At 44.2% G+C, this 17853-nt stretch overlaps 1 protein-coding gene and 1 long non-coding RNA gene across 4 annotated transcripts in view; one reads left to right on the top strand and one right to left on the bottom strand.

Annotated features, from left to right (window-relative positions):
- Positions 1-475: 475 nt before the first annotated feature.
- Positions 476-6832, bottom strand: LOC125634944 (uncharacterized). Its single transcript, XR_007356093.2, has 3 exons — positions 6509-6832; positions 5478-5741; positions 476-4147 (listed from the first exon to the last, which is right to left on the bottom strand). It is a non-coding gene; the product is annotated as an uncharacterized LOC125634944 (long non-coding RNA).
- Positions 6295-17853, top strand: part of ATP8A2 (ATPase phospholipid transporting 8A2) — a 663684-nt gene continuing 652125 nt past the window's right edge. For all 3 annotated transcript variants that reach the window (XM_048846098.2, XM_048846107.2, XM_048846083.2), the window contains exon 1: positions 6295-6418. In XM_048846098.2, the coding sequence (XP_048702055.1) occupies positions 6343-6418 (76 nt within the window). In that variant the 5' untranslated portion in view covers positions 6295-6342. The remainder of the gene's footprint in view (positions 6419-17853) is intronic.

Genomic DNA, 17853 nt, shown 5'->3' with positions numbered 1-17853 from the left:
GCTTTTCAATGAACCAGCTTATGTGAAACACTACATTTTAAATTTTCCTATGTACATACATTTTTAAAATAATGGTAACTAATTGTTTTACTCTTGACTTACACTGACCTCTAGTGCCAACAACCTGACAGCTCTGAACAATTCTGAACATACAGTTAGAGAAGAGCTATTACATGTATTGCAGTATGTAGCTTTCCCTGAATATGTCTGTATTTAAAAATTAGTCACTCACTAAAAGATGTTTCGAATGTCTGGTTATATAAAAATCTGATACAGTGACACTTGCAGTTCTAGTATTAGTTGCTTTATAGTCACTCTTTAGCATGTAATATATGAAGGGCCTACCTTTTCCTCTGCCTTGTTTTTTGTATAGCCCTCTACAACAATATTTAACCAATTAGAATGGTTGCATTTTACATCTGCTTTGCACTCCCTTTGCACTGGTGTTGGTGACAACACAACATACAAGGCAGTCTCACGCTTGTATTTCCTGCATTTTAATAGAGGTCTAAGAAAATGACTGGAAATGGTGAAAACACATCTAATACACAATAATTATCTAACAAAATCCAAATCTACTTTGAAACTTATGCTTTTACTTAAATTCTTCAATTATTTAGCCCTTTTCTTTTTTGTTTCAGGTAATTAATTTTTTGTTCAGTACTACTCAGTCCTTATGCTTTTCAACATTCCAAGTTTATATCTCATATTACTTATAAAACAGATGTTAAAACAAGCCATTAACACTCTTCAAAACATAAACATTTAAAAAATAAAATTATATGCACAATTCAGAATCCTGCCACCTAGAGGGCATCTCCTGCAGTTCTTATTCAGTATTATGTATAGCTCTCTGCCTAAACCATTTCTAAGGGCTTGTCTACACATGGAGTTATTTAAGAGTAGCTAGTGTGCTATAAATTCATCTCCCATCTTAATCCAAAGTAACCTTCTTGTGTACACAAGCCCTGATAGTCACCACCACAGTATCTAAGGCCCTGACTACACTAGAAAAAATAGTACCAGTTATTCAACAGTGGTGTGGTTGCACTGTTCAAGTGTTAGAGTAGAAAGGGGTCAGAGTTTTGATGGGGGTGTTTTCATCATGTCATGAAAACTTGCAGTTCAACTGTTTTTCAATAATGTATTCTTAAGCATTTTCCCCTGCTTTTTATTTATTTAATTTTTCGGTTATGCAAAATTATGGGTTTTAAGCATTTTCCCTATTTTTTATCAATTTAAATGTTCATATTTGCAGGAAATTATGGGGCATCAGACAAATATTTGATGACAGATGTTGAGATTAAAAAAATTAAACTTTATAATTGGTACAACACAAATTGTCAACATCACATATCAAAATGTACACAGTAAATATCCTTAAATCAAACTAAGTTTTCCAGCAGCATTTTTCATTTTCTTTCTATCTTTAAATTCCAACTGTTATCAATGGAAATATTTTTTCATCAGTTTGTGTGAGTATGGTGAAATCGACATTTACTGACAATAATCTAACCCTTCCAAGCCTAATTATATATGGCTATGGATGTTATTTAATGCTCTGCCTTGGAAAATAGATCTTATAATCTAGCCATTAAAAGTGATTTTTGCAAAGCATTTCTTTGTTACTGCTGACATCAGTAAAACAGAAAGCCTAGTGAGCCATTCATTACATTGACATAGCTTTTTTACATGAGCAGACATATTTTGAGGTTGTTATTACATTTAAATTTAACTCATGTTTTACATCTTTCTTATTGAATAGATAACTGGTATAACTGTGTGTCACATTGTCTGGAGACAGGTTTCACTGTGTGTCACGGAGTCCCCGGGCGATGGTCTGGAACTGCTCCCTATGAAGCCAGTCAGGACTCTGGGGAAGTCTCCTCTGTGCGAGCAGACTGTCTTCAGGGCAAAAAGCTCACACAGCTTCCACCTTCCTGCGTCTGACCTTGGAGCATTCAGCATCCTCTGCCCCTCCGTGCGCTTCCCACAGCAAGTCTGCCCAGGTGGAGTCCTGTGGAAGCCAGAGGGTCCTGCACCCCAGCTTTGCAGTCAGATGTGACTCTTAGCCAGCCAGTAAAACAGAGGTTTATTAGATGACAGGAACATGGTCTAAAATAGAGCTTGTAGGTACAGAGAACGGGACCACTCAGCCAGGTCCATTTTGGGGGGCAGTGAGCCAGACAACCACATCTGCACTTCACTCCACGTCCCCAGCCAGCCCAAACTGACTCACCCTCCACCCCCTCCTCCTCTGGGCTTTGTCCCTTTCCCGGGCCAGGAGGTCACCTGATTCCTTTGTTCTCCAACTCTTTAGCTATCACCTTGCAGGGGGGAAGGGTCCAGGCCATCAGTTGCCAGGAGACAGAGTGTCGGCCATTTATGTAAACTGGCCCTTTGCTCTGCAACAATTACACCCCCTTATCCCACCACCTAGAGACTTACGAAATGCATACGGGAAACTGAGGCACCCCTACAGTATTCAGAGGAAACATTAAGAACAGTCCCACCTCGTCACAGAGTGGTAGCCATGTTAGTCTGTATCAGCAGAAAGAACGAGGAGTACTTATGGCACCTTAGAGACTAACAAATTTATTTGAGTATAAGCTTTCGTGGGCTAAAGCTCACTTCATCAGATGCATGCAGTGGAAAAAATAGTAGGACGATATATATATATAGAGAACATGAAAAAATGGGGATTGCCATACCAACTCTTAACGAGACCAATCGATTAAGGTGGGCTATTATCAGCAGGAGGAAAAAAAAACCTGTTGTCGTGATAATCAAGATGGCCCATTTCAAACAGTTGACAAGAAAGTGTGAGTAACAGAAGGGGGAAAATTAGCATGGGGAAATAGTTTTTAGTTAGTGTAATGACTCATCCACTTCCAGTCTTTATTCAAGCCTAATTTAATGGTGTCCAGTTTTCAGATTAATTCCAGTTCTGCTGTTTCTCATTGGAGTCTGTTTTTGAAGGGTTTTTTTTTTTTTGAATAATTGTGACTTTTAGGTCTGTAATTGAGTGTCCAGGGAGGCTGAAGTGTTCTCCGACTGGTTTTTGAACGTTATAATTCTTGACATCTGATTTGTGTCCATTTATTCTTTTGCACAGAGACTGACCAGTCTGGCCAATGTACATGGCAGAGGGGCATTGCTGGCACATGATTACATATATCACATTGGTAGACGTGCAGGTGAACGAGCCTCTGATAGTGTGGCTGATGTTATTAGGTCCTATGATGGTGTCCCTTGAATAGATATGTGGACAGAGTTGGCAATGGGCTTTGTTGCAAGGATAGGTTCCTGGGTTAGTGGTTTTGTTGTGTGGTTGCTGGTGAGTGATACATGCCATCATGTGCCAGAAATGCCCCTCTGCCATGTACATTGGCCAAACCGGACAGTCTCTACGCCTCTTTATGGGTGTGAGAGGCAATTAGCATAGTCTTAGTATGCTTAATATTTATTATAGTAGTGTCCCACAATGGCCCATTTAGTTTTGATAGGCCTTCTTGATGGTTAGACGATCCCTTCTGACTGGGTTCAAAAGTTCAGAGCAAACTTTTTTTACAGTCATAAAGCAAACCAATTAAATATTACCTTATAGCTTGTGATAAAGATGTTGTAAGTGAGACTAATGCACGCATCAACTTACAAGCATTTCATAGTCTAAACATGTTATAAGTTCAATACCTGTTTTAACCATACTAACACACAGGTTTCCAGCAATGAATTTGTCAATATTCAGCTGAGGCCTAAAGCGTTGGCAAGAGTTGGCTCCAGGTCTGCCAGCATCACACTGTGTATTTCGCAAAATTCAAAGAATTGCAGCATACGATCTAGCAACCATATAACTCAATTCATGTAGCTCCCCTCTTGTGTTTCCCCTTATTTGTATATGTAATTAATAATTTCTACCTGTTAAATTTAACCTGGTCCCTAAGCATTGTCCCTATTTTCTTTCAGGTTTCTCAGGCATAGATTCCTAGTCTTCCATTGTTTCACCTTTATTATACTCACAATACTTTTCTCCACATGCCTATTCTTCATTATTCAAAAATTATCTGAAATGTCTTGGTTCGACTGCTGATGAACACTTGAGTCCACTGAAAAAGTTCCGTTGATTTCAATGGGCTTTGAACAGGTCCTAAATAAAAAATTAAAAAGACACCTCAGTTTCCAAATGTTTGTCTCTTTTTTTTTGTCTCCATCATTTAGTTCAAATGTGGTGTTTTCGTTTTTCCATTTCCACTACAACTCGCATACTACCATAGCAGCATACCTTCTTTGTTTCAAGCTTCAAGACAAGATCAGTCTCACAGCTACAAATAACTGTGAGACTGATATATTGTGGAATCAAAGATCTCCATAGGTGTAGACAAATCTATGAGGAGTTTACTGGATCATTTGAGAGACTGCATTTGGTGTATGTATATATTAGTGTTTCTGTGTATGGCTCTAACATTTTACTGATGCCCAGAAATTGCATACCTTTGGGCAAGTCCACCATCAGTGTATAAAAATTCCATGTTCCTCCAAATAAGACCATAGCTATTTTATACATTTGTTTAAGTTTAACAAAATATACCTCCAATAAACAATCTTGAAGTAATTTTCTCTAGGATGCTACAACTAGTAAATGCTGCCTTTTTGACCTCTTTAAAGTGGGTGATGAATGATTTGACAGGCACCTCTTTACTCCAACATATCCTTTTCAGCATGCTGTTTTTGAGCTCACCCATGTAACTGAGAGTGAAATTTGGCCCTGCAATGTAGAGTCTGTTGAAAACTGCTACTGACAGTCACTATCTCTTAGAATTGAGGAGAGGGAAGCCACTCCAATGGGAGTTATGTGGGTTCAGAGCCACTCAAAATCAGGCTAGTGATCAGGTGACTAAATATGAATTGGGGTGCCTAGTTTAAAAATTTTGGCTGAAGTGACTTTGTTTTTTATTTTCCTCCTAGCCTTGGCTATCTTTGGTACCTCTGTGCTGTAAACATTTGCACAACATACTGAAGAAATAAAATGTTATGTACTGTAAAAGGTAAGCAATATTAGGATTAATATTTTTCTTAATTTACTTATCCTTGATTTACTTGGTGGTTACATCTATGTAAGAACTACATATTTTGGATAAACTCTGTTTATAAACTGGAAGGAGGCGTGCAGTTTGCTGCACAGGAGAAGGATGGTTTCTGAATGACTGAAGGTACATTCTTAGGAGTCAGAAGATCTGGGTCCTAGGCCTGGCTTTGCTGTAGACTTTCCTGTACAATCTAGGGCCAATCACTTATTTCTGTGTGGGGATAATTCTCCATTTAAATTGAACCTTGTGCAAATTAAGTTGTAAGTCGATATGAGATCACAACAGTAGTACTTTGCTCAAGCACAAATGGCTACCTGAGGTGCAAGGCAGTAGAGAATCAGTCAGATTCCTCTGTACTATCTATGAAATAGGCCAGTAATGTATACATACCTCTCTGTATTGCTGTGAAGCATTAGATTCTTCTACCATGGTGATGAGTGCAGTAACTGGGTATTTTTACAAAGCATCCTGAGCTTCTTCTGACAGGTGCTATACATTATTTTTATTAATAGCAATAGCATGGGTAGTAAAGAATTGGCTCTATATCGTGCCTTCGATTTTTCCACAATGCTCCTGTTGCCTTGAGTGCGTGACCTTGGTGAACAGTGTGATGTCCCTTGTGATAATGCAGCGCTCATATTTCGAAAAATAACTCTTAAAAAAAAAAAAGACACATGGCTTTGTTGCATTAGCTGAGTGAGTCACGCCCAGCCAAGGCTGGAGGTTCATCCAGGCACTTGATAGTTTTATCTCACTGCCAGGAGCAGGCCTCTTTACAGGCCGGCAGCCCCAGGGGGCTGCTTTCACGTTGTGATTGCCTCCTGCGCAGTGCCCAGCCACACTGTGTGTGGACAAGAGCCTTGCACCCATGTTGCCGCCCTGGTCTTGCCCCCACTGAAGTGTATGGGGACAGGATCGGGCCCACGTTGCCAAATGGCTGTCACTGGGGGCTCCAGCCCCTGGCCCCCGCTGACACTAGGCAGACACCCCCCCGGCCATAACGCCCCCATGCAAAGGCATCTCTCGCCCTGCGCCCTCCTGCGGGCTCGCGGCTCCAGCTCAGCTCCCCCGCCCGAGCTCCCGTCCCGCGCAGCCGGGCCAGAGGTGGCGGCAGCAGCAGCAGTAGCAGCGGCGCGGCGCGCGCGTGTTGCCCGGGCCGCTGCCTTCGCCGGGGCCTGCGGCCTTCGCCCCCGCCCGGCGGCGCGTGTCCCCCCGCGCGGCGCCCGCGCCGCTGGGCGCGCCCGGCGGCAGCATCATGCCGAGCAGGGCCGGCCTGGGCAAGGCGCTGAGGATGTCTCTGCAGAGGAAGTCCAGGATCCATTCCGCGGCTGGTAAGGCAGGAGGGGCGGGGGCGCGAGGATGCCCCGCCGCCGGGGGGGGCCGGTCTGGCGGATGAGGGGGAACCTCCGCCTGTTACCTACCCCCGACCGTCGCGCAGCACCCGCCTTGTCCTCTTTCTCTTGGCCGCGGGGGTGTGTGTGGGGGGGGTTGTTGTTAATACCGTGCAGCTTGACGTTAGCTGTCAAGCTAATTTATAGCAGTTGCCAATTTAATGACACACAGTAGCAGCGGGAATCCTGTTCAGGCTTAGACCCCCCCCCCCGGCCAGGGCAGCCAATGAGCGCATTGATTCGGGGTACAATCATCTCCCCTTTTGCTGGGGGAAGCCACAGTTCTCTCCGCAGCAGCGGTTTCGCGGTGTGCTTTTGATGCCGTCTCCCGGCCGGGTGCCTTTGTTTGCTCTGATGCAGTGTTGTTGCATATGGGACTTGTGCAAGGGCTTGCTGCAGTCTGCAGAGCTACGAGCAGGTCACAGCGCTGCAGGTTCGGGTGGGTGTGTAATAGCCTCCACGCTGCGCACACACACACACACACTCCAATAGATCCGCACAACACACAAATACACACGCAACACAAGACAATACACTGGGTCTGCCATACCGAGAACGCGTAATGGTACATCCAAAATCACACAAACAACACATAGAATATCAAGGTTGGAAGGGACCTCAAGAGGTCATCTAGTCCAACCCCCTGCTCAAAGCAGGACCAATCCCCAATTTTTGCCCCAGATCCCTAAATGGCCCCCTCAAGGATTGAACTCACAACCCTGGGTTTAGCAGGCTAATGCTCAAACCACTGAACTATCCCTCCCCCCGAATCTGCACCAACACACCAAGACAAAGTCTGCGCAAACATACACATGATGCCTATGAGCTTTGGTAACCTGAATTGTCTTTCATAAGGATGATCCCTCCCCGGGTACGCTATGAAGCGTGAGTTAAGCAGTGAGTGTGGAGAATCTGGGGCTCATAGAAAGGATGCTGCCCTTTAGACACAGCATAGCTAAGGACATGTTCTCTAGGTTCAGAAGCTGTGTAATCAGTGCCCCCCTCTGTTTTTGATGGTTTGTTTTAGGCAGAGGAATTCCTTATGCGCCTATAAAATTGTTTTATTTCCTGTAGTGGGGGGTGGGGAAGGGATGAGGTAAGTATTCTTTTTACTGGAGGTAAACCAGCAAGCACATTCATAAGTGAATGTTCTTGCACTGAAACTCTGATCATGATTGGAGAAATCTTAATGCAGGCACTGGTCAATAAAGGGACAGCGAAAAGAAAAGGAGGACTTGTGGCACCTTAGAGACTAACAAATTTATTTGAGCATGAGCTTTCGTGAGCTACAGCTCACTTAGTAGTTACTGGAATTTCACTTGTGCCTTCACTTGCATACGATGAAAGTCAACTTTATTGCAATATGCCATTTGATATAACTGTAGGATTGCCTAGGGGTGGATTATAAAATTTCCTAAAATGTCCATGTAGGTGAATTCCTTTAATCTGCTTCATAAGAAAGTAGAGGAAACTAGAATAATTTGGGGTGAAATCCTGGCTCCACTAAATCCCCAGTGAAAAGGTTCCCATTCTGATCTCACTTATTCCAGTCTTACTGTATTATATACCTTCAATAGCCTCAGTGGAGGTACTTCTGATTTAATCCTTGTTTACACCCAGGTTTAAACTGGTGCAACTTTTATGTCTGGACAAGGCTTTACACTGGTGTGAGAGCAGAATTAGGCCTTGTCTGTAGAGTTTTGTTCACAAAAGTCAGCTTTCACCGACAAAACAGTGGAGGTGTACACACTACAATGCTTTTGCCTTTGACAAAAGTCTCTTCCTTTGCGGATATAATAAAACCACCTCAGTGAGAGGTGTAGAGCTTTTTGTGGGAAAGTTAGATAGACAAAGTGTCAGTGTAGACACTGTTCTTGGTTATGTTGCTGTAAATGACCTCCAGGAGATGTGCCACAATGCCAATCCTGACCGCTCTGGTCAGCAGTTCGAACTCCGCTGCGCTGCACCTAGGTCACAAGCATCTGCCCCATCCCTTTTAAAGGACAGGAAATTTTTGAAATTCCACTTTCTGTTTCCTTGGCGTGGAGAGCTCATTCCCACATTTTCCCACGGCAACTCCACACAGCAAATGCTCTCCCATTTGGAGCTCACCTGAGTTGTTGGATCTGCTTGCTCTGTGGGGAGTGGAGGCTGTGCAGTTCCAACTCTGCTCCAGCTGTAGGAACTTCAGTATCTATGGTCAGATTTCTCATGGCATGTTGGATAAGGGCTATGAATGGGACACGCATCAGTACCGTGCGAAGATAAAGGAGCTAGAGGCAGGCATACCAGAAGACAAGGGAGTCAAACCGTAGCTCTGGTGCTGCATCAAAGACCTGCCACTTCTATAAGGAGCTGGATGCCATCCTTAGTGGCAACTCCACCTCCACTGCCAAGAGCCCCAGGGATACTTCAGGAGGGTTGGAGACAGTGGACAGCAGACTCAACCCCAAGGACAAAGTGGTGGACGAGGAAGTGGAGTTGAAGGACAAGATGGGACAGGTGACAGGGTCGTCCAGTACTGAGGCGAGCCAGGACGTCTTCTTGACCCCGGACGGTTCGAGCCAGTCCTAGCAGTCCATCTCTGGTGTGCATGATTCAGGAGAGGGGAGCTCTGGTAAGTTATCTTTTTGAGTAGATGCTGCTTGGTTATATGAGGTAGAGCTGTCCTTTGCTTTGTTTTATGCTAGAAGTGGGTTAAGGGATAGAAATGTACAAGACTAGCTGTGTTTGCCTGTGCTTCACGTTTCCCTGTGCAGCTACGCAGTGGGTCGGAACAGTGTGTTAATACACAAGATTTAATGGGAATCATCCAGAGATCTCTCTAGGACAGTGGTTCTCAAGCTGTGGGTCGGGACCCCAAGTGGGTCACAACCCCATTTTAATGGGGTTGCCAAGGCTGGTGTTGTCCCTGGGCCCCAGCAAGTCTGAAGCCCAACCCCACCGCCCAGGGCTGAAGCCCAAGCCCCACTGCCTAGGGCTAAGGTTTCATGCTCCCTGCCCAGGGCAGAAGTCCTTGGGCTTCAGCTTTGGGCCCCCCCGCCAGGGGTGGTGGGGCTCAGGCAGGCTCAGTCTTCGGTCCCCTCTCCTGGGGTCGTGTAGTAATTTTTGTTGTCAGAAGGGGGTTGAAGTTTTGAGAACTGCTGCTCTAGGAAACTTTCCTGGAGGTACTTGCTAATCCTCTGCCGAAGGTCCCTTGGCAGAGCTGTTTTGTTCCTGCCCCCATTGCAGGAAACTTTCCTGCTCCAATTGGCAATCACTTGTGCAGGGCCCAAAGTGGCACAAAGGCAAGCAGCATAGGGAACCGGTCTGAAGCCACACACGTGCAAGAGATGTACCCTTGTATACTTGCTTATCCTCAGGAGTGAGATTTTGGCTTCAAGGACCCTTGCCCGTGGAAAATGGTGGCAGAATTTACAATATTGTCCCTAGTTGCTTGCAGTGATCCTGTTAAAAGAACACCAAGACCCTTTTCCCCATATTGAGGCCCTCCCCCACCCGCGGCCAAACTCACCATATGTTGGGCATTTGCTGAGCTGTGTGCCTGCCAAGGGACAGTGAGAAAGAGGTGTATTTTACTATTATGATTCGATGCAGTGAGTGCAGTAACAGTCATGCTTTTGTTTATTGTTTCTTGTGTTTGTGCAGATGTGGCCTTCAGGGAAACCCCCTACACACTGGTGGAGCTTGTCTGCCACATAAGGAAGTGACTGAGGTGGAACAAGGAGGACATGTTTCGGGAGGTGCCCCAATCCTCTGATGAGGCAAAACAAGAACACAGGGTGTGAGAGAGACAGTTAATGAAAATTTTAAAATAGATAGGCAGGAGAGGAAGGAGAGCCAGAAGCAAATTTTAGTGGGCCAGGAGCAGATGATAAAAGTGATGGAGGAGGAAACAGAGATGTTGAAGTCCCTAATCATGCTGCAGGCAGAATACATGAGTTCTCACCCCCACCGCCCATCCAGAACGGCTTGCCATGCCCTCCCCAAACTCCTCCCACACATTCCTTGCAGCTTCCCATCCTGTCCCAGTACCCCGTTCACTCCACCCCTTCGGACAGCTTCCAGAATGCTAGCTGGAGTTACACACAGCTATGGGAGACTCCATCAGGAGAGTGCCCTTCACTGTTATCTCCCTTTCCAGCAAGCATTTTCTGTGTGTTGTTAATTGGTATTTAATAAAAAATACTCTCTGAAAGATGATAATCAATCTTTATTTGTCTCCTACACACGGTGATTGCTGCTGGAATTAATACACAGTGGTGATTGGTACATTTGCAGACTACAAATCACAGGAAGCAATCATCAAAATTTTCATGCAAGGCAGCAAGTTAACAAATCATAGGAGAAGGCTTTATAGAAAGACACATGACTGGAGCTCATTGTCCAATTTATCTAGGTCATGCTGGACCCTATCCCTTTCCTACCCTACCCTACCTGATCATCATACTGCATGATCGGCCACATTGTGTTCATAACAGTAACCACAACAGTAGAAAGCAGTGCAGGATCCATCCTTTCAGGCAGAGACAGTGGGCGCATAGTAAACGGGTCGCTGAAAAGTAACATGAAACGTAGTCCAAAGCCCATGGAATGATGAGACAGAAAAAACTGCATCATGGGACATTGAGCCCACACCCATGATGCTCTGTGATCCACTCTGCCTTCCCACAACTCCTAGCTGCAGAAGGTGGCGAGTTGCACAGTTGGATAGCTACTAACCAGGCGCTACTCTCGCTGTCAGTGCTGGAGCACCAACTGTGGATGTTCTTGACGGACAGAAGAAGCGTTCTGTGAACAGCACAAGTGATGTAATTATACCAGTTTTTGATTGCTGGTGTAACTTGCATCGAAAAAACTCTGTAGTGTAGACAAGGCCTTAGATGCTATTTAGGAAAGTGACACAAAGGTTGCTTGCTGAAGAGCTACAAAGTGTTACTATCATAATTGCTTGGTGAATGGGTCAATGACCTTTTATTTTGAGTATTTATCTGGAGGATGACAGAAAACTTTGAATAGTCACATGCATCTCTTTTTCACTAAATGGACTAGACAATTTGCCCAGGAAAAGTTAACTATGCTGAATGGAACCTGCTATGCATTTTCACAGTCAGGAACTGTCTGAGGCTACACACATTCAGGATCAACTGAATTTCAAAGTTGTTTGTGTGATGGCATTGCAAAATGCAGGGACCCTTTCAGAAGCGATGGGATGTGTGTGTGGGTGTATCTTTTTGAATATATGGTCTGGATCTGCTAACCCTGTCTTGATCCATTGCTATTCACACTTTCCTTAGTTACCGCATTTCAGACCTTTTCCCTCTCACAGTTCAGCTCTGAGAACAGAACATTTCCAACCTAAAAAGCACTGATTTTTATTTGCCTGTTGGTAAAAATTTAGGCCCCATTTATTTTTATGGGGACTTTTCTTATTTTAATGTAAGCGGGGGAATAGTCCCGCTATTGTGGGGAACTTTCCTGGCTTCTGCATTACCCCGGTGAAGTGGGCTAGTGAAAGGATCTGAGTCCTCGCTCCCACTTCCTTTACCCAGCGGCCTCCCTGCCCTTGAAGACTTCCCTTCCACTCTCCTGTCTGGCAGAGTCCTCTTAACCCCAACAAGGCTGGGCCCAGGATTCCTGGGGGGCTTGACCTCCAACCCTGCTGCGGTCACCTAGGATAGGGGTTCGGGTGTCCCCACTCCAGGGTACTCTCTCTGCACTGGACACTTCACTGACCATTACGTACAAGTTAAAGCAAATGCAAGTTATTTAATCAATTAATTTTAAAAAGAATAAGGGAAAATGAGAAAGGTTAAAGGAAACACATCACCCCGCTCCGTGGCAGGGAACATCACAAACCGTGTCTCTGGAATGTCCGGGCAGTTCACAGTCTGTTCCGTGTAAGTCCCAGGCCTTCTTCTCAGGCCCTGGCTGTGCTGCAGGGATGCTGTGGGTTGGACACTTGCTCTGGTGGTGGCCACACGCTCTCAGGCTCTAAGTGGTAGGACCCTTCTGCCCAGTGTCGCCCCCGCCCTGTCGGGGTTACGATCCACGTCTGGCCTGCAGAGCCTCTTGGCTGAGGCATCTCCCTGTGCTGGGCCCGCTGCCCAGGGTCCTCCTCGCTCTCCCCAGCTGCTCACCGCACCCAGCTCCAGACTGCTCCAGCCCCAGCTTCACCACTCTGTCTCAGCACTGCTGCTACTACTGCTCTGCCTCCAGCTCCCTAGGCTGCTTTTCTGGCCCCTCTGGCTCTGGTTGCTGCAGCTCTCCTCCCAGGGCAAGTCTGCTCTCTCTGGGCTGTGCCTCTGGCTTTGGGGCTGCAACTCTGCTCCCAGGACTGGGTCTTCTCTCTCTGGATCTGGCACAGCTCTGCTCCCCAGCTCAGCTCGGGCCCCGGCTTTCTCCTTAGCTCGGCCCCACTCTGCCTGACCCAGGCAAATCCAGCTCACATGGAGGACGAGACCTCCCTGGCCTCCTGACTCCCTGATTAGCCTGCCCGCCCTGTCATTCAGGCTGACCTGGAGCATTGGCCTCTCCCCATTGTTCCCGGGGACTATCAGTCTCAGGGTCCTGATTTTCCATAGACCCTTCCCCCTTTTTAGTACTGGGAGCTAGCCAACCAAAACACCCCCACTGAATGTTTGTAAGGGGGCAACAGTCCCCTTACATTAAGGAGTTAACTTTTTGTCTAGAATATTCTCATTTTGATTCTTACAGACCATAGTATTCTCTCTTTTTTTGAGTGTTTCAGTGACTTATAGCTGGACAGTGTGAAGCAAGTACATGTACTTTGAATAAATAGGAGGTGCCCTACTACACTAAATTGAAAAGACTTGTAGCATGTCTAGTCATTTGCACCTGTGCTAAGTGGGTGTAAAGCACAACCAATCTATTTGGTAGCAGGGGTAGCACAGATGCAAATAACTACACAGAGTGCCAGGCAATGGAGAGTCAGGCACCATGAGTGCATAACCCCTCCTGCCACTCAAACAATTAGCCCTGTTGGCCAGTTATATGCATTTCTTCATTGATTTTTTAATTTTGTTTACTTTGCATATCTAAACCCTAATTGCAATGATGCGGTTCCAGTTAGATCAGATTGATTAGATTTAAATTATTCTCTAAGAAGCCTCCAACTCTTTGCTTTTGGAGCCAAAGACATCAAAAGATGTACCACTTCCTTTCCTTCCTGGCTCCTTAAGTTCACTAAAAATAAGCCATTGTCAATAATGCACTAGATGGTTGCAAAACAGGGTTTTGGATTTTTATTTTTAGGTCAGTAAAAATGTAGAGATCAAATGGATTAAAAATATATATCCTGTTATCATCCACTGTGGTCTATCCCCACAATCTTCAGTGGGTATGACCGAAGTTGGAATGTACTCTGATAGAGAGGAAATTAGTTTTTCTTCTCAAGAATTTGAGAACTGAACTATAAATCTTGGATCTGTAGCACAAAACCATCAAGCTTACTGAAAATACTTTCCCTACTCTTCCTAAATTTCTTTTCTAAATATTTATTTCATTTGTTCATGTGAAGAATTTGGTCTTTCTTAATACAGTGGCCCAGAAACCTACTACATTCTGGTTGGTAAAGGCTGCTGCTCTTTACTTCATAAGAGAAATGCTGAGACTGATTATACTTAGATTGTAATCTCTTTTGGGCTGGCGACTATCTTTTTGTTCTGTGTTTGTACAGCTTCTAGCACAGTGGGGTCCTGGTCCACGACTAGGGCTCCTAGGCACTGCCACAATATAAATAATTAACTCTAATTATGCACAAAGTTCTGCTAAATGCACATAGTAAAAGGCTGAAATAGAGAAACTTTGTTCCTCTAATTGCTTTCATTTATGGTCATTTTACAGGTTACCTGTAATTCTAGTAGATAAAATATTTTCAGATAGGAGTGTGATATTTAGGTTGACGTTGTCCCTTTTAGGAAATGACCTCACTAATTCTTTTTATTGTGAAGATCAGCTTCAGAAATAAGCACAATGAAGTCTGAGGCTAGGTCTTACTGCAGAGGTAACAAGTTATATACACTCGACTTTACCCTTCTCGAGTCCACATAGTTTGAGTGAGAGCAGCCACATTAGGTATGTCTATACTGCTCAGTTAATCCTGGGTTTGAAGGTGCTTTAAGCCTGGGCTAGTTTATCCAGCTGGAGGTGTGGGTAGACCCCAGACTCCACTTTAATGTGAACTGGAAACCATCCACTTTGCAGTGAGGACACAGATGAAATTACTTGAGTGCTGATAGTCCTCTAATGTCCTTCCCAAAATTCCCCCTGAAGGAAGGACAAGTTCTCTTGCAATTGATACAAGATTCCTGGAGGAATCTGGCACAAAGAACCATGGGATATGCCTCTCCCCACCCCGGATTCATACAGGCAAGTGCAGAAATGGTGAGGACACAGTAATGTGGGTAGGGCTTTGCTGTGGGAGTACTCACACGTAGGCTAGACTAACCCTGGTACCAATCACGCAAGTTAACTATGCAGTGTAGACATATCCAGTGTGAAATTACACTCTAGGACAGTGGTTCTCAACCAGGGGTATGTGTACTCCTGGGGGTACACAGAGGTCTTCCAGGGGGTACATCAATTCATCTAGCTATTTGCCTAGTTTTATAACAGGCTACATAAAAAGCACTAGCCAAGTCGATTAAAAACTAAAATTTCATACAGACAATGACTTGTTTATACACCTCTATATACCATACACTGAAATGTAAGTACAATATTTATATTCCAATTGATTACTTTTATAATTATATGGTAAAATGAGGAAGTAAGCAATTTTTCAGTAATAGTGTGCTGTGACACTTGTATTTTTATGTCTGATTTTGTAAGTAGTTTTTAAGTGAGGTGAAACTTGGGGGTATGCAAGACAAATCAGACTCCTGAAAGGGGTACAGTAATTTGGAAAGGTTGAGAGCCACTGCTGTAGTAGCCCGGAGTGATTGTGTTAGCAGCTGACAGGTTGTGCTCTCTTGAGCTGTAGCCTGTATCCCCTGGTGGGGCTAGCGAGCTTGAGTGAAATGCACCTGCATGCTTGAAGTAAGGATTTTTGTGTGTGGATGGGTCTCAGGTTATAACTCGAGTTAGCTGCAGCATAGACAAATCCTTACAAAGTGGGTCTGCAGGAGCACCAATGGGAGTGTGAACTTCACTGCTATTCAAGTGAACAGCTCAATGGGAATTTCCCGCATGGACTGACCACAGGAACAAGCTCCTAACATGGTTAGCATTTTGAACTCCTAACCAAAGGCAAAGGCACTGCTTTAGTTTGTGACTGAACGTTAATAGCCAGTTTTTGTGACTGCTGGGCCCAAATTTAGAGGTATGGGTTCTCCTAAGCATTGATATGAGTTACACATGCACATCCAGAGAAGAATTTGTTGTACCCACGTTGCTTACCTGTCACAGTGATAGATTGAGTAGAAATAATTAGGGATGACAGATAATTTGGCTAGGAGATTCAAGACAAATAACACCCCCAAACAGAGGTACACGCATACACGGGAGCACACATACGCTTGAGGTGTCTGGTGGCAATTAAATAAGTGTTATTGAACTCTGAATCTTCTTTTTATCCATGTTTAACTGGCACATTATTTAATATGATGAGCAGCTTATTCAATCAACATCAAAGGCCTGACCTCTATTCCATTAAGATCAATGAGAGTCTTGCCTGCTTTCAATAATAACTGATGGTAAATTAACATATATGTTGCTTATGGTGTTGTAATGGTGTACACTAGTGTCTTGGTTTATAATATCACAAAGGGTAACACAATGCAGTCCATTCTCATGCAACATGTGATCTTACACAATTGTAAACTATAAGGAGAGAAAGGCTGGTCTAGTGGTTAAGGCACCCGCCTAAGACTTAGGAGAGTTGGATTCAATTCATAGTTCCACCACAGTCTTCTTGTGTGGCCGTGGGTTAGTTTTGCTGTGCTTCAGTTCCCCATCTATAAACTTGGGACTGTAGTACTTCCCTACCTCACAAGGGTGTTGTGTGGTTAAGTACATTCAAGACTATGAGGTCATCAGATACTGTGGTGGTGGTGGGGGGGGTATATAAGTACCATAGATTGATAAGCATGTATCATTTCCACACAATTCTGAATAGAATATTCAGACACTTTATATAGTCCTTCCTCTGCTTTGGCTTTAGTAACTCAAATATAAACAGCCAGATGTTCCACAGTCTAAGCTTTCCCCCTAAGATTGGCTGTTCCTAGGAATTGTTTTTCCTGCAGGACCTCTCTGTCCCAGCCCTAGTTCCTTATGTCAGGCTTGATAATTCAATGCCTTTTATAATTTGGTTAGAGCTAGCAAGGCTCACCTGCTAGTAGGACTTAAGAGTTTATCTTCATGAAGGGTTCAAGCACCTGACAGTAGGATGGTTCCAAGGAGCCCTGCATCTCTGTATAAGTACCTAGAATGTCAGCCATTTAAAACTGCCAAATAACAATTCATTTTCTGTAATGGAAAAACATTGTCTTTCCAAGATTTTTTTTTTTTTTTAAATAATGAGATCTAGTGTTTAGTTCAGGGGAATAGATGACAGGAAGCAAGTGTTCTTTTGAAGTCAGTGGCAGATCTGCCAAATGCAGCCCACCCTATCCTAAAATGTGGCTTGGGGTTGCAACTACAGGTTGAAGACAAAGCTGATCGAATACAGCTTTTATTGTTGAGGAACTCAAACAACAATATATTACTGTTAATTTCTCAGGGAAGAAGGAAACAATCATACAACATCTTTTTAAAATTCAGCGTACATATGTATGATACTTAGATGAGGCCTCTGGCTCCTAAGAAGTTTCCTAGGTGGCCCTTGGTGTTGAAGTGTAGTAGCTCCTGCCTTCAGCAATAATAACGGCTCCAGCCAGAAGAAATGAGAGAAGAAAGTAGAGGTATAACTTATGATGGATTGCTTGGACAGCGACTGAGAACAGTCTGAACACCATCAAATCATGATTGATTCAACAGCAAAAAAATGTGTGGATTATTTTTATATTTCCTTTCCTTCCCCTGCCTCCCCTCCTTCATGTACTATGTTTTCAAAAGTTTTTTTTTTTTATTCTTTTTTTAAAGCCCAGTTGTCAGAACATGGAAACCATTGGATCAGGATGTCACTGTGAAGTGGAGGTGAATGGGACCTTACCTCCCAAAGCAGAGTGGGGATTAATCCGTGATGTTTAAGACACTGGGTCAGATCCTTGGCCGGTGCTAACTGAGCATAGCTCCATTGACTTCAATGATCCTATGCTGATTTACACTAACTGAGGATCTGCCCCACTGGATCTGGCTCTCATTTACATTTGTGTAAATCAGGATTAGTTCCACTGAAGTCAGTGTAAAAC

This window comes from Caretta caretta, chromosome 1 (genome assembly GCF_965140235.1).
Source record: "Caretta caretta isolate rCarCar2 chromosome 1, rCarCar1.hap1, whole genome shotgun sequence".
NCBI classification, from domain to species: Eukaryota; Metazoa; Chordata; order Testudines; family Cheloniidae; genus Caretta; species Caretta caretta.
The sequence above is the reverse complement of the archived record's forward strand: the minus strand, read 5'-3'. Positions and strand labels throughout refer to the sequence as shown.